Consider the following 17,239-nt stretch of genomic DNA (forward strand, 5'->3'; position numbering starts at 1 on the left):
TTCATTCCTGCCATTGTGAACCCAAAGGCCATTCAATGACCTTTGCTCACAGCATCATATCGATTACTACCTTCCTGGTCTTCTCTAGTTTTTTGGTTTAGTGCTTCTTTCACATCATAGCACAGAAAATTATAAAAATTGGTATCGCATACTAGGATAAAAAATTCACAACTCCTTATGGCTAGACATGAATGGCCTTGAAGTTACAGCTATGCCAAGCCCCCAGTACCTTGAGGGCTAAAAGGATTCAATTTTTAAGCACACCTCTAACCCCTTTGTGACCTATCTGGTGGGGAAGCTCAGCCCCACCCTCGGCGGCCTTCTAGACTTTATATACTGCTTCCAAATAAATCTTCATCGTTTTACTTTGATCACTCAATTTCCCTGCTCAGAAACCTCCAATGACTCCCTGTTGCCTAATGAATTAACTTCCAGCTTCTTAGTCTAGCATTTAAGGTACTCAATGGCATGGATCCAACCCACTTTCCAGCCTTACTATATACTCTTATCTGTATTAATCCTGTGTTTAAAATGTAAAATATTCACCAGTTCTTAAACACTCACCGACATTTTCCTGCCTTCATACATTTGCTCATTGTTTCCTTTTCTTGTTATGCCTTCTGCTTACACCTCTGTCAAAATTCTACCTGTCTTTCAACAACCAGCTTAAATGCCGCTTCATTCATAAAATGCTTGCTGATCCACCTGTCACCCTATATAGAGCATCCTTCCAAATTGACATTAGGGGTTTTTTTATTTCTAAGTTATGATACTTAACACATTGTTATATGCATAATAAGAGTTTAAAATTTTATTACTTTTACAGAACTATATGTCAAATACTATACTTTGTACTTTATAAGAATTAGTTATTTGTTTACTTGTCCTATCCCTTTAACTAAATTTTATACTACTGAAATTAGGAACCTTTGCTCATACATCTTTTATCTTTAGTAGTGGTTATCTCACCTTGAACATAGTAGTCATTTCAGGAAATAAAGTTTGAACAAATGAGTGAACATAGAAATTGCTCACAATACCAAGTGCCTTGATGGAAGGACAGTGATAACACGGACCTGCATCCTAGGCTGATTCAAGGAGAAGATCCAGATGCTTGCAGACTCAGCTCTGGAGTCTCAACCATGACTAACATGTTTTAATTTTGCTTCTGGATATATTTGCTGCTCACATAGGTCTCCAGAAACAGCTTTAGATACCCTTATTGATAAATATTATTCTAAGTGAATTTAATTATTCTACCTAATTCCCATGTTCTTTTAAAACAAAATCCCCATCATGATCAATAGCTAGAAACACAATTTATAAAATAAATGAAATACTAAAAATTATTTTATTAACTTATAAGGCAGGAAAGAGAATAAAAAAATTTTTTTGAAAGATGGAATGAGAGGTAATAAAAGACAGAGCATAGAGAATTCAGTCAGAGATACCATAAAAGTGTTGTACGGTGACAGATGGTAGCTACACTGGTGGTGAGGATAGCATAATGTATGGAGAAACTGAACTGTGTTACATACCTGAAACTAATGTAGCATTGTGTGTCAACTGTACTTAAGTTAAAAATTTTTTTAATTAAACTTTTTGAAAAATAAAAACATAAGAAAATAAAATGAGTGTTGTGTTAGGCTGCTACAAAAAGAAGCATTAAGTCAAGCAGAGAAAGAAAAATACTATATGATCTCATTTATCTGTGGAATCTAAAAAAAAAAACCAAAACGAAAAAAAAAACCATCTCATGGATACAGAAAACAGGTTGGTGGTTGCCAGACATGGAGGGTGGGGTATGAGAAATGGAAGAATGGGATCAAAATATACAAACTTCCAATTATAAAATAAATAAGTCATGGAGATGTAATATACAGCATGGTGACTATAGTAATTATACTGTATTGCATATTTGAAACTTGCTAAGAGAGTAAATCTTAAAAGTTCTCATCACAGAAAAGTTTGTAATTGTGTAAGGTGATAGATGTTTGCTAGACTTGTGATTATCATTTTACAGTGTACACAGATGTCGAATCATTATGTTGTAGACCTGTAGAGCAAAAAAAATCAAATTAAATGTTTTTAAAAAGATGATAGACTTAAAATCAATCATACCAATAATCACATTAAGTTTAAATGGACTGAGCATTTCTATTAAAAGGCAGAAACTTTCAGACCAAATAAAAAGCAAGACCCAACAATATGCTATAAGAGAGGTCATCTAAATACAAAGACGCAGATTAAAAGGATAGAAAAATATATACCTTGTAACCACAGAGCATAAGAAAACTGGAGTGTTACATTAATGTGAGGCTGAGTAGACTTCAAGACAAGTAGTGTTACCAGACGGGCATTTGATAAACATAAAAGGACCAATTCTTGGGAAGATAAAAATAATCCTAAGTGTGTATATACCGAATAACAGAGGCTCAAATTATGTGAATCATTGTCAAATTGCCATGTTGTACCCCTGAAATGAATATAACATTGTGTATCAACTGCACTTCAATAGTAAATATTTGTATGAAAAAAATTATTTCAAAATAAAAATTTTAAGTTAAAAAAATACATGAGTCGAAAACTGATAGAACTGAAGAGATAAACAGGCAAATAATCATAGCTGGAGATTTTAACACCTCTCAGTAAGTGTTAGAAGAAGCAGATAAAAAGTAAATATATAGAAGATTTAAACAACACTATCAACCAACCTGATACACTCGCAATTTATAGACTACTACCCAGTAACTACAGAATATACATTCTTCTCAAGTGCACAAGGACCATATTCTGGGCCATAAAACCAAGTCTGAAGATTTCAGGAAGTTAAAATCTTATGGAAAATATCATCTGAGATAATGGAACTAAATAAGAAATCAATAAAAATAAAATCCTCAAATATTTAGAAATTTAACAATATAAATAAAATCCTCAAATATTTAGAAATTTAACAATATACTTCCAAATAATCTTTGAGACAAAGAAGAAACCACAAAGGAAATTATAAAATATTTCAAAATGAGTAATATAAAATCAACATCTAACTTTCTGAGTTAATAAACTAAAAAAAATGAGGAAAATAAACCCAGACTAAGCAGAAAGAAGAAAATAGTAAAAACAAGAATAGACATCAATAAATAGAAAAAATTTAACATTTAAAATGAGTAAACCACTTGTAAGACTTACCATGGAAATGAGAAAAGAAAAACTCAAATTAACATCAGGAATAAAAGAGGAGATAGCACTACAGTTCCTATAAGACATTAAAAGAAAAATAAGGAATTAGTATGAAGACCTTTATAACATAAATTCAATGACATAAGCTGGACAAAATCTCCAAAAAATATAGCTTACCAAAAGTGACTCAAGAAGAAATAGAAAATCTGAATAGCTTTATCTAGTCAATTTAATTTGTAATTAAAAAAATTTTTTTTAACATTTATTTATTTTTGAGAGACAGAGTGTGAGCAAGGGAGGGGCAGAGAGAGAGGGAGACACAGAATCTGAAGCAGGCTCCAGGCTCCAGAATCTGAAGCAGGCTCTGTCAGCACAGAGCCTGATGCAGGGCTAGAACTCATGAACCGTGCAATGATAACCTGAGCTGAAGTCGGACGCTTAACAGACTGAGCCACCCAGGCGCCCCTTAATTTGTAATTTAAAAGAAAAAAAAATCTTCAACAAAAATACTACAGGCTCATATGGTTTCACTGGTGAGTTGTTTTCAATATTTAACGAAGAAATAATATCAATCATACACAAATGTTTTCAGAAAAATAGAGAAGGGAACATTTCTCATTTTGTTAGACAAGTATAATACTGAAACCAAAATAAGGTACAGATCTTGCAAGAAGAGAAATTCGGACCAGTATTCCTCATGATCATAATAGCAACATCCTGAAAAATTTAATAGCAAATCAATTAATTCTACTTGATCAGACATGCAATGTTAGTTTAACATAGTGTAATTCATATTAACAGAATAAATGAGAAAATCTATATGTCTTTATATAAATATGTGTATGTAAAATACATATGTATATATATAATCTTCTCAATAAATGCAGTAAAGCATTTGACCAAATATTACAATTAATGATAAAAACTTTCTGAGGAATAGAAGAAAACTTAGTCTAATAAAGAAAACTCCAAAAAACATACAGCTAACAATGAAATGTTAAATACTTTCCCTCTAATATCCAGAGCAAGACAAGAATGTTCCCTCACTCATACCACTTGCATTTAACATTCACCATTCCACTGGTAGCCCAAGCTACCATAATAAGAAAGCAAACAAGCAAGTAGTAAAGATTGGAAAGGAAGAAATAAATCTGTCTTTATTTGAAGATTTTTTCTACCTAGAATATTCTAAGGAATCTACAAAAGAAAAATTAAGCCAACTTGAACTAATAATAAATATAGAACTTCAGGCTATCAGGTCAATATGCATATATCTATTGTATTTTTATAGTAGCAGGAAAAAGTTGAAAACTGAAACTTCTAAAGTAGTGTGGTAGTTTTAAAACATGGCTGCAAATTCTTTGACATTCCTTCCATCCAGAGTTGGGGGGTCTGTGTGTCCTCCCCTTGAATCTTAGCAGGCTTATGACGGCTTCAACAAACAGAATACTACAAAGTAATGCTATGTGACATCTTGAGCCTGGGTCATAAATGCCCATGCAGCTTCCATCTTGTTTGGAGGATTCCACTGTCATGTGAGAAGTAAAGAAGTGAAAACCACATGAGAGGCCATATATAAGTGTTCTAGTTGACTGTTTCAGACATCAAGTAATTCTAGCCCTGACATGTGAGGTTTTGTTCCAGATGATTTCAGCCCACAGCCATGTAACTAACCCCTAGTTGTCTGATACAGCAGTAGATAACTGGAACAAATAACTTTTTCTGCAGCATCAAAACACTTAAGAATAAATGTAACAGCTGTATAAGACCCCCACAGTGAAAGCTGCAAAACATTGCCGAGTGAAATTAAAGAATTTAGTAAATAGAAAAAGTATACCATGTTGGTAGATTGGAATTTTTCCCCAAACTGGTCTGTAGATTCAACATAATCCTAATGAACAAAAGATTTAGATACTTCACAAAAGAAGATATACAGATGTGCCTACAAGCACATGAAAAGGTGTTTAACATCATTAGTCATCAGGAAAATACAAATTAAAATCACAATGAGACACCACTTTACTCCCACTAGAGTAGTTAAAATTTAAGTTGAACATCAAATGTTGGTGAGGATGATAAGCAAGTGGAACTCTCACACATTGCTTGTGGGAGTATAAAATGGTACAACTACTTTGGAAAACTATTTGGCAGTTCCTTATAAAGTTAAATATAAATCTACTTTATGACCAAGAAATTCTATTCCTATGTATTTACCCAAAAGAAATGAAAACTTAGGTCTACAAAAAGACTTGTACAGGGATGTTCTTAGCAGCTTTTTTCATAGTCGTCAAAAATGGGATACAACCCAAATGTCCATCAACAGAAGAATGGATAAACAAATTGTAGTATATTCATTCCATGGACTATTTCATAATGTTGAAAAGGAACAAACTAATAATACACTCAGCAATGTAGATGAATCTCAAAAACATGGTAAGCAAAAGAAGCAAATGTATAGCGATAGAAGAGTGATTGCCTGTTGAGGATTGACTATGAAGGAACCTAAAGGAATTTTCTGGAGTGAGGGAAATGTTCTATATTTTGATTGAGATGTTAGTTACATGAGTGTATATATTTGTCAAAACTGATCAAAGTGTACAATTAAGACCTTTGCAATTAACTGTATATAGTTTATCACCGTAACTTTTAAGATAGAGAATTTAAAATTTTTTTAATATTTATTTGAGAGAGAGAGAGAGAGTGAGCACAAGCAGGGGAGGGGCAGAGAGAAGGAGAGACAGAATCCCAAGCAGGCTTCACACCATCAGCACACAGCCCTATGCAGGGCTTGAACTCACAAACTGCGAAATCATTACTGAGCCGAGATCAAGAGTCAGACGCTTAACCAACTGCACCATTCAGGGACCCCTAAGAGAATTTTTTAAAAGTACCTGAAGTTTTCCTTCCAGGAAAGTCCAGTGGAAAACATTTCCAGTTTAGATTCAAAAGCCAGGTTTCAAATTGTACATATTTCTTTAAAAAAATGAGTCAGTATTTTCACAATACTTTAAGATTCTACAAGTGTGGTGACTAAAACACATACATACATACATACAAACATACATATATACATACATACAAAGCAAATGGAAAAGTTTTGAAGTCTCCTGGTGAGCTTTTGCTTCAGCCACCAATATGCAATGAAAGGAGATACTAATTTGTTACCATAACTGAAAGGAAGGTAATTCATATGTAATGTGCAGCTTTTCTGAATGAAAATGTCTGATATGAACCTTATTTTTTCACTTTTGATAATTCCCATACAATATACCAGTAATAAAATCCCATGCATTAGGATTTAGTTCTGACTTCAGTACTGGCTACCGTCTCTTCTCTTGCAGTCTCTGTAATTCTTGTTTCCCTCAGATACGCAGGCAGTCTTAGAATGGGGCTGCTAAGGACATCAGTTCCTTAGCAGTACATTTAAGTGTACATGTAAGTGAGGGCAGTGGAGAATCCTTGGTGAATATGTACTTTACAAGGCAATAAAAAACAAAGGTTAAAGGGCTTAGAAGCTTTTCCAAGAAGCTTTTCCAGGGACATGTCAGCTAGAACAGTGGCTCCTAAGCACCAGTCGATTTGAAGTTTCCATTAGTCCACTACAAAATAAAAAAATAGAAATAGCCTAGAATTTGTGTGGATGTAAATATAAATATAGTTTGGTATATATGTATATGTAAAGGTTATGTCTTTCTTGTTTTTTAATATTAAAATATTTTTGTTCTATGAATAAATGGTGATAGTAAATGGTAGTTGCACTTTAAATGTTCTCACATGGCAGGGCGCCTGGCTACCTCAATCAGTAGAGCATGCAACTCTTGATCTTTGAGGTGGTGAGTTCAAGCCCCACATTGGGCATAGAGCTTACTTTTAAAAAAATAATAATAGGGGCACCTGGGTGGCTCAGTCAGTTAATTATCTGACTCTTGATTCCAGTTCAGATCATGATCTCATAGTTTGTGAGTTCAAGCCCCACATCCCTGCATCGGGCTCTGCACTGACAGTACAGAGCCTGCTTGGGATTCTCTCTCCCCCTCTCTCTGTCCCTCCCCCACTCTCACTTGTGCCCTCTCTCTCTCTCTCTCCCTCAAAATAAATAAACTTAAAAAAATAATAATATTATTACTAATAAATAAGTAGTAGCAATCCTTTGTTGGTTCCCAGTTATTTTTTTAATTTTCACTTGTCTATAAATCTTTATGGCTACTGATGATATAGACTATGTATTTAACCTACAGAGGGGTGCCTGGATGTCACTTGGTTGGGCATACGACTCTTGATTTTGGCTCCAGTTATGATCTTGCAGTCTGTGGGATTGAGCCCCCACATTGGGCTCTGTGCTGGCAACACAGAGTCTGCTTAGGATTCTCTCTCTCCCTGTTTCCCTGCCCCTCCCTCATACATGCACTGTCTCAAAATAAATAAACAAAATTAAACTAAATAAATAAATAAATAAATAAATAAATAAATAAAAATAACCTACAGAAGTTTGAAAATGAGCATGCAGAAGCATTCTTGTAAGGCTGGTTGAATTTGAGAGGTGAAGTCTACAGATCATTAAAGCCTCATCTCTTAAATTTATAAAACTGAAAAATCTTTTAGGAGTACTTCTCATTGTTTTTACAATGTTAGTACCATTTGGAAATCCTTTGCACTTATTCCGAATCCTAAAAAATGTAATCTTAGATAAACGTGATGCCCTTATTTCTTAACAGATGAAATATTTTTGACACTTCATATCCCCTATATTAATAGATAATTTCTAAGTAACCACTTCAAGGAAGCAAATCTCAAAAAAAGAAAAAAAAATAGCCACGATTTAGAACAAATCATTATCTTAAGTAGGGCACACATTTCCTTTTTTTCCCCCTTTTTTTAAAAAAAGAAATCATACATTGTCTGCTCATGAGATGAATAACATAATCTAGAAATTTGTGCAAATGAAAATTTGATTTTATTAGCAATTGAATTATTTCATTCATTAAAATGTCCATATCATAATTGAGAGTATATTCTTGATCTTTATGCTTAAGAATGCCTCTGCAATGTTTTTCCCAAAGAAAAATCTCAGCAGATGCATTATCACCAGCCTTTTCCTCCCCTGGAAAATCATGGCTTTCTTAGGAAGAAATCTGGGTGAAGTTAAAGGAGGTGTAATTGGAGTGGTAGAGGCAATGGTGTGCTGGTAAAATTTTAATAGCCAGCTGGGGAAGGAGGGCTTGTAACATTTGCCGGTTTCCACTCTGTAAATAAATATTCCCACCTCGGCCAATTTCAGGCTACCAGCTTCTTGACAACGAGCTCTTGAAAATACTGCAGTGGGCTGTCCCAGGCCAGTCCAGGATGGCTCCAGCACGCCACCTGGTCGAGCAGGGTGATGGTGCTCAGTAACAGGGAACAGATCTATTACAGCTGCCAAGCAGCTGTATGATAAGAAATTTCCTCTATGGACATTAAGACAAAATTATGCATAAGGGTGCCGTGGTCCACAAAATCAAGAATGCTAAGAGTCCCCAGTTTTGTGGGTCAGTCCATTAGTTCCAAGCAACCTTTTTCTCTTCCTTAATTCTTTAGATTCCCTACAGGAATAATGTTTTTTCTCAGTACTACGTCATCTAGGATGCCATTTCATGAATAATCATTGTTAATAAAGCTGGAATCCATAGTTCATTTCCTAAAAGGTCACCAGATAAAAGTAATAGTTAAAACTCTTCATAATTTAAGAACTGACTTATATTATATTTCTTAGGATGTTGAAATTAAATTCCTGTAAATATAAAGCTTGTACTTTGGGGAAAAAAATAAAGTTTTATTAGTCATGAAAAAAAATCTGCATATTTTCAAATAGAGAACCAAAATATGTATTTTCAATTGGTCTTGACTCCTTTAAAAGAGCCAATCTTACACAGAAACCCACAGACTTTTCCTTTTGTCCCCAACTTCCTGCTTTTCCTCCTCAGGTATAACCAGTTTTTCACTTCAGATATCCAGTGACTTCTTTCTTCCCCCTACTTTCCTGCCTTCAGAGCCTGTCAAGTCCTACTCACCACACTTGATCCTTGAACAACCGAGAGGTTAGAGGTGGTGACCCCCACAGAGTTGAAAATCTGCATATAACTTGTGATTCCCCCAAAAACTTAACTGATAATAGCCTACTGTGGACCCGAAGCCTTACCGATAACAACACACATTCTGTATGGTATATGTATTATATAATTTGTTTTTTAATTTAGAGAGAGCAAGCGGGGAGGAGCAGTGAGAGAAGGGGACAGAGGATCTGAAGTGGGCCCTGTGCTGACAACAGCAAGCCCAGTGTGGAGCTCAAACCCACAAACCACGAGATCATGACTCAAGTCAAAGTCGGATGCTGAGCCAACTGAGCCACCCAGGCGCCCCTATATAATGTAGTCTTACAATAAAGTAAGCTACTGGAAAAAAAGCTAAGAAAATCATAAGGGGGAGCACCTGGGTGACTCAGTCGGTTAAGCGTCCCAACTCTTGATTTTGGCTCAGGTCATGATCTCATGGTTCATAGGATGGAGCCCCACATCAGGCTCTGTGCTGATAGCATGGAGCCTGCTTGGGATTCTCTCTCTCCCTCTCTCTTTGCCCATCCCACACTCATGCTCTCTCTCAAAATAAATAAACATTTTTTTAAAGAAAATCATAATGAAGAGAAAACAAATTTACAGTGCTGTACTAAATTTGTTTTTAAAAATCCACATTTGTTTTTAAAAATGTAAGTAGACCCTCACAGTTCAAAGCCATGTTGTTTAAGTGTCAAATGTGGTAACTTTTGCTTATTACCCCTAATTCATTTGTACTAATGTGTACATTCACCTGGGTTTTCTGAGGGTTTTTTAGTTTATTAACTTTGAGAGAGCACGCACGCATGGTGGGGAGAGACAGAGAGAGAAGGAGAAAGAGAATCCCAAGCAGGCTCTGCACCAGCAGCGCAGAGCCCAAGGCTGGGCTTGAACTCACACAGCATTCCAGAGTTGGACACTTAACCAACCGAGCCACCCAGGCGCCCCAACCTGGGGTTTTTCTAATCTCTAATTTGTTCATTATAGATCAAGATTTACTAAGCATTTAGTGAGAGTGAAAGCCTAAAAACTCACCAAGCCTTTTTCTACAGCCTAGCCCTAAAGCTAAACTGATTTTTTCAGTTTAGGAGAGGGTAGAGTCCAGGAGGGAACTGAATACAAAGTGACAGGTATTTGTCTTTCCCACATGACTCCTCCCTCCTAGGAAGATCACACAAGGGTCTGGTCTTCGTGAATCTGCTTAGGTATAGTCTAGGAAGCTGCTAGTTCTTTTTTGTTTTTTTGTTTTTATTTTTTTTTAATGTTTATTTATTTTTGAGAGAGAGAGAAACAGAGCACAAGCAGGGGAGGAGCAGAGAAAGAGGGAGACACAGAATCTGAAACAGGCTCCAGGCTCTGAGCTGTCAGCACAGAGCCCATCGCAGGGCTCAAACTCACAAACCGTGAGATCATGGCCTGAGCCGAAGCCAGACGCTCAACCGACTGAGCCACCCAGGTGCCCCAGAAGCAGCTAGTTCTATAAGATCTTGGGATCCAGCCTGCCTGGTTAAAATCTGTGTACTGGCTGGGATTCCTTTTCTCTGTTCTACCACCCTTACTTCCCACTGCACATTCACGTGAAGTCATATATACTGCTTTGGACTTCACATTAAATGGTTTTTTTCTTTTTTTTTTCTTTTGGAAATTCCCAAAGGAACATGTGATTGTATTCTCTTCAGTGCTATTAGATGAGGTGGGGGCAGAAGGGGAAGCAAATTCTTTTCAGCTTTTTCAAGTATGAGAGAAAAATGAGTTTCCATGTTCAAATTTTCACAAATGTTCAAATTTTCACAAATGTAGTTCAGTCTGTTTCACAACTGACAACATGAGGGAAATGATGATGATACCTGGACTTCATGTATTACATATGGAACAAAACTTTTACCCCTGGTAAAAACAAAATGAATTCACTAAATGAATTATTCTTTGTCTTTATAATAAATTATGTACTCTAAGCATTTAGTAAACACAGGAGACATCTTTTCTAATCTTTTTTTCCCAAACAGACACGTGATCAAATACTAAAAAAGAACTCAGTTATCTGCTTGGTAATTATTAAGTAATCTGTTTCTTTCTGTCTCAGAGAGGAAAATCCCAGATGAAGATTTCGTCATCTTAATTGATGGATTAAATGAAGCAGAATTTCACAAACCGGATTATGGGGATACAATTGTGTCATTTCTGAGTAAAATGATTGGAAAATTTCCGTCTTGGCTCAAACTAATTGTCACAGTTAGGACCAGTTTACAGGTATGTGTTTGATTGTTTTGGGACCATAAATAATTTCTCTTGGAGAGTGCTTAAACAGAAAAAGTTCTAGATCCTTGTTCCCTTACTGATGAGTCTTTCTAAACCCCTGTCATGTCCTGGAGCACTAGAATAATTCCCAAAGAGTGTATTTTGAGAGTAAGAGATACAATGACCTAGAGAGAGCATTCTGTGTATATGACTGTCTTGCTCAGATTCCTGTTCCCATTGCTCTAGATAAAGTGTCCCTCAAAATAACATGAAAAGAAAGTCTATTTTCTACTTTGTCCTGAGGATAGCAATGCAAATAGAATCCCTCACTCTAATTTACTGTTTGACTTTTGTTTTACCTTTTTTTTTTTTTTTATCGTGTGATGCCATGCAAAACCCAGTTCAGTCTGCCATCTAGAGTCAGATTTTCTCCTTCTTCCCTCTGCTTCTACTTGAACAACTTTTCTGTAGCATGAAGGTGTATGCCTTCCTCTAAGAAATATTGGCAGACTTAAAGCTTTAGATTAAAATTACTACCACTGAAACATAAGATTTTTTTTTAATCTTTTTTACCTTCCCTCCTCACTCACTGATCATTTAATGGCCTGGAAGAAGGACTAGGAATATGGATCTGAGCCTGTAAAGACACGCAGGCTAAGGATAAATGACTCCACCTTCTCTGCCATTTTCTTTGTAGCTGAGTTAGTATCTCCCACTCTTTACATATTCATACTTAGTTTAGAACAGAGTTTCTAGCCTTTTTTTTTTTTTTTTTGCCTAACCATTGCCTCTTGATGAACATCAAAATCTCACATATTATACACCTATCCCACTATTTTGATACAAACCACTTGTAACAATTACTAGTGTACAGAAAACAGTCTTAGCTCCCTCCATTTCCCTTCTCCCAGGGACTAGGAGTATTCCTACATACTGACCAATTAGCTTTACTAAAGCAATCTCAAAAGACATTTTAAGTATGACCTGATGAGCAGATGACTTTAACCTTTCAGCTATACCAAAGACCAGGAAAAGTACTCTATATATTAATCTACAAAGTCAAAATTTCAGTGTCCTCATAAATCAACACCTGTAATAACTTCCCAGATACTTCATTCACTTCAAGCAAGAATTTTATTTTCATTCAGCTCTGACAGTGAAATCATTCATAGGTCTTACGAAAGAAGAACCCTCATATGTGATCATTCATTATTTCCACACGTATTTCTTAACTTCAAGTGTGGCGGGCATTTTCTAGGAACTGAAGATACAGCGGTGAACAATACAGACAATGTCCCTACCTTTTAGCTTTTATTCTAGTGAGGAATACAAACAAAAACTAAGTAAAAAATTAAAATTAAAATTTTAGGTAGTTTTGGTGTTACGAAGACAAATAAAATAGGGTAAGGATAAATGAGGATGATAGTTATTTGAGATAGAGCAATGGGAAGGCCCTCTCCAAGGAGCCTGGCAAAATGATGAGATCTAATTTACCTTTTTAAAAGATTTCTTTGGTTGCTGGCTACATAGATAATAAAATGTAGGGGATCAAGAACAGGAGCAGTAGTATAGGTGAAAGGTGATGGTGGCTGAGATGAGGGTGGTAATGGTGGGGACCCTGTGAAGTGGTCATACTTTGACTATGAAGGGGAATCAAAAGGACTTAATGATGAGCTGAGTGTGGAGGTGAGCAAGAGAGAAGATTCAAAAATGAATCACAGGTTTTCAGTAAGCAATTGGGTAAATGCCAGTATGAGGAAAAGAGAAAGATCCCAGAGACCTCCTGTGATTTGGTGATGGGGTCATTTATTGACATGGGAAGGCTTTGTGGTGGGGGAAAATGCACTAGTTCTGATTTGGTCACATTAGGTTTGTCTACACAACATCCAAGTGTAAATGTTGAGTAGACATAGGTATACGATTAGAGCTCAGAGGAGAGGACTAAGCCAGAAACACAAGGTTAGGCCTCACCCACAAGTAGATGATATTTAGAACCATGGGACCAAAGAACTATTGTAGGGAGTGAGGGTGGCTAAATAGGAGAAAGGAGTGGAGACCCAAGCCCTGGGTGCAATGAAAGAGGAGCCAGGAAAGGCTGGTAGGAGTGGCCGGTGTGCTAACAGGAAAATGAGGAGGGCATGCTACGGAAGCAAGCTGCAGAAAGTGACTCAAAAGGCGTGACCAGCCCTGTGAAACACTACTGAGAGGCTGAGCAAGGTGAGCCCTGAAACATGGTTATTGAGTTTGGCAAGGTGAAGATTACATGTAACCTTGACAAGAACCATTTGAGTGAAGTGATGTGGTTGAGGTCTGCTCGCAAGACAGAATGGGAAGGAGGAATGAGAGTTAGGAAGTAGGGAAAACTCTCCAGTGAAGTTTTGCTAAAAATGGGAACAGAGATATAGGACAGTAGCCGGAGGGAGGAATTGAGGTGTCATTTGTCTGTATGACCCAGTGTAGGAGAAGAAATTGATGCAGAACAAGAAAGTGGATACTTACAGGACCAAAGTCTGTACACAGATAAGAAAAGATGGAACCCAGAGCATGAGTCACCACAAAGCCCTACAACCTTTCCCCAGTATAATTTCCAAGCAGAGCACCAAGATACCAAGCTTATTAGAAGTATTCCTTTGGTGTAAGGCATCTCCAGAAAGCCTTCGTTAATATGTAGTCATCTTATTAGGAAGGTTAGAAAGGTATGTGTTTATATGGAGTTCTCTGAGTCCTTAGACGTTTCTCTTACTGAATTGTACTTTACATCATGCCATGGTTTACACTGAGAAAAATTAAAGCAAAAGAGTTATGTGGCACTCCATTTTCTATTTATTTTAGGAGTGTTATGTAGAATATTGGCCATTGAATCACTCCTAAAGTACCCTTTATGAAGACCCATAAAAAATTATCTCAAGTCTCAATATTAGGAAAAATTATGTCGCTTCTGTGCAACTAATTTGTTTTAATCTGTGGATACTAATACTTAATCGTATTTCCCTCTTTGGCCACTCAGAAGTTTAGAATAAATTTGTGGACCTCACAATTGATCACAAGAGTTAGGGGAAACTGAAGGTCTTTCTGTCTCTCTCTCTCTCTCCATCTGTTTTAGGAAATTACCAAGCTGCTGCCTTTCCATAGGATTTTTTTGGATCGACTAGAAGAGAATGAAGCCATAGACCAGGACCTGCAGGCTTACATCCTGCACCGGATACACAGCAGCTCAGAGATCCAGAATAACATTTCACTTAATGGCAAAATGGACAATACTACATTTGGCAAACTCAGTTCTCATCTCAAGACCCTCAGTCAAGGGTCCTATCTATACCTGAAACTCACATTTGACCTCATAGAGAAAGGCTATCTAGTGTTAAAGAGCTCTAGCTACAAAGTAGTTCCTGTTTCACTCTCTGAGGTTTATTTACTCCAGTGCAATATGAAGTTCCCAACCCAGTCTTCCTTTGACCGGGTGATGCCTCTCCTGAATGTGGCAGTGGCCTCCCTGCACCCACTGACTGATGAACATATCTTCCAGGCCATCAATGCTGGTAGCATTGAAGGCACCCTAGAATGGGAGGATTTTCAGCAGAGAATGGAGAACCTCTCCATGTTCCTAATCAAGCGCAGAGACATGACTCGTATGTTTGTACATCCTTCTTTTCGAGAATGGCTTATCTGGAGAGAAGAAGGAGAGAAAACCAAATTTCTCTGTGATCCCAGGTAAGCCATAGACCTGTAATAAGCAATTCTGAGCCTATTTTGTATTTATTGCATGGAGCATGGGTATTGAAAGCAGTGAGAAGTGTTCTTCACTGAACATTTCACACAGAGGAAACATCATCTCCGTTTCTTCTCCAGACCAGGTTGTAATGAGGTTAACTAATTTATTTCCTCACAATGTTACTTTTAAGACACAAAATCTGCATAGATATTTAGAATGCTCCCCTAAATTCCTGTATATTTGTAAATTTCTCTGTGCTAGTGGACCCAGGCTATAATTAATTTAGCCATTTAACACACTTCCTTAGTGTTCTTCAGATATGAAGAAAAGAATTGGTGTATTGTTCATCTCTTTGACTTAGAGCAGAATCATTTTAAAATCACGATTACACTTTTAAAAGCCATACCATTGTCAAAGCCACCAGTGAATAACCCCATTAAAGCCCAGCCCATGCTAAGATTTGTGCTGGAAAATGGAATCTTAAACCTCACAGCTGAAACAGACCTGAAGAGATCAGCTGGTCCAGCTGCTCTACCTTTAGATGAATAAGGTGCCATTGTCCGTCCCCATTTTACTACAAAGGCCTTAAGATGCTGAATCAGTGCTGGAGGTCATCGAGTTAATAGGTGGGGGGAAAGGAGGAAGGACTAGAAAAAGCATAGCAAATATATGGTATGTGCCACCACTCCCCTGCCCTGCATCCACGCATCCCCAGCACTCTTTCCTGATGAGCCTGACCCTGACTTTATAATCGTTCTCAGCTCAACAAACCAGACCAGGTATGAAACTGTTTCCCATTCCCTTGGGTAGAACTAGATCTCTAGCATCCTAGTGGGGAGTGCTTTCTACTCCTCCACGCTAACCTTTTTAAAAGACTTATTCCTTTAATAAAGTTTTCAAAAGCAGATCTATCCCTGACTTCCTGGAAACAAAGAAGACACCAATAACATAGCTGGCAGATGCAGAGTATATTCTGGCTAAAAAGAAGAGGGACCAAATTTGCCTGTGCCTCTGTCCATGACTCACCAGAGAGACTCAACTCTGACCATGCTGGGGTTTTATTTCTCTCTTGGCATGTTCTTCACCCGGCCTGACTACACACAACTGTGCTTGTGGGCATGCTGCTTGGCCTACTTCATGCCAGTTCATTAGAAAATTAGTTCCAGATTCTGATGAAGATATTAAGCCAGGCAGTAGATTTTGTGGTATTTTCCTGAGAGGGAAACTTTTAAAGAAACAAGCTATAGTGGAAAGAACATGGATTTTTGAGTCATTACCTGCATATAAATTTTTTCTAGGGACTGTGACCTTTAGAGAGTTTTATGTTTCTGAGACAATTTTCTTATCTATGTAAAAGAGATAATAATTCCTAAAGTTGTTGAGAATTAAGTGAGGTCATGTAGTACCTAGAATAGTACAGAGTATGAAGAAAGTGTTTAAGGAATGTTCTTTTTCCTCCCATCTCTTTGCAGTAATAGACCCTCAACTAAATCCTGTGGCTAATTGGCTAATTGTATAGGCAGCAGTAAGTAGTCTTCTGCTGTTAGCATTCAGGGGCACAAGATTTTAAAAAAAACAAAAACCAAAAAAAAGCAAAAAGATAAAACAAACAAACAAAAAAAACCCCACTGAGTCTGAGTCTCTCCTATGAATTGTATGGCATTCCCAAGAGTGTTTTATTATAAATCCCACTAGTACTGCCATGACGCTTAATACACAGAGTTGGCAACCACATATTTAAGAAAAAGAAACCAATCTAGAATTGCCTAATGAAGACTTTGAAACCAGTTTCCAGAGAACTTTGCTAGTTGATCTGCTCCCTCTCTTCTTGGAACATCTCAAAGAATTGAAAGCTGAGGTCCAAGGCAGCCAGGTTTCTACTGAATCAACCGTATCCTTACAACAGGTGAAACCCTTAGGGGCTCCCAAAGGAGAAAATATGGTTTGTTGCTGCCATATCATGACTTTCCAGGATTACCTTCTCAACATGATTTATTAACTAGAAGCATTTTGGCAACCAGCT

General features: G+C 37.0%; 1 protein-coding gene across 14 annotated transcripts in view; it reads left to right on the forward strand.

The window, feature by feature from the left end:
• Positions 1-17,239, forward strand: part of TANC2 (tetratricopeptide repeat, ankyrin repeat and coiled-coil containing 2) — a 365,567-nt gene that overhangs the window by 280,712 nt on the left and 67,616 nt on the right. For all 14 annotated transcript variants that reach the window (XM_053211751.1, XM_027047991.2, XM_053211753.1 and 11 more), the window contains 2 exons: positions 11,350-11,516; positions 14,608-15,215. In XM_053211751.1, coding sequence (XP_053067726.1) covers positions 11,350-11,516; positions 14,608-15,215 — 775 coding nt within the window. The remainder of the gene's footprint in view (positions 1-11,349; positions 11,517-14,607; positions 15,216-17,239) is intronic.

This window comes from Acinonyx jubatus, chromosome E1 (genome assembly GCF_027475565.1).
Source record: "Acinonyx jubatus isolate Ajub_Pintada_27869175 chromosome E1, VMU_Ajub_asm_v1.0, whole genome shotgun sequence".
Classification (NCBI taxonomy): Eukaryota; Metazoa; Chordata; class Mammalia; order Carnivora; family Felidae; genus Acinonyx; species Acinonyx jubatus.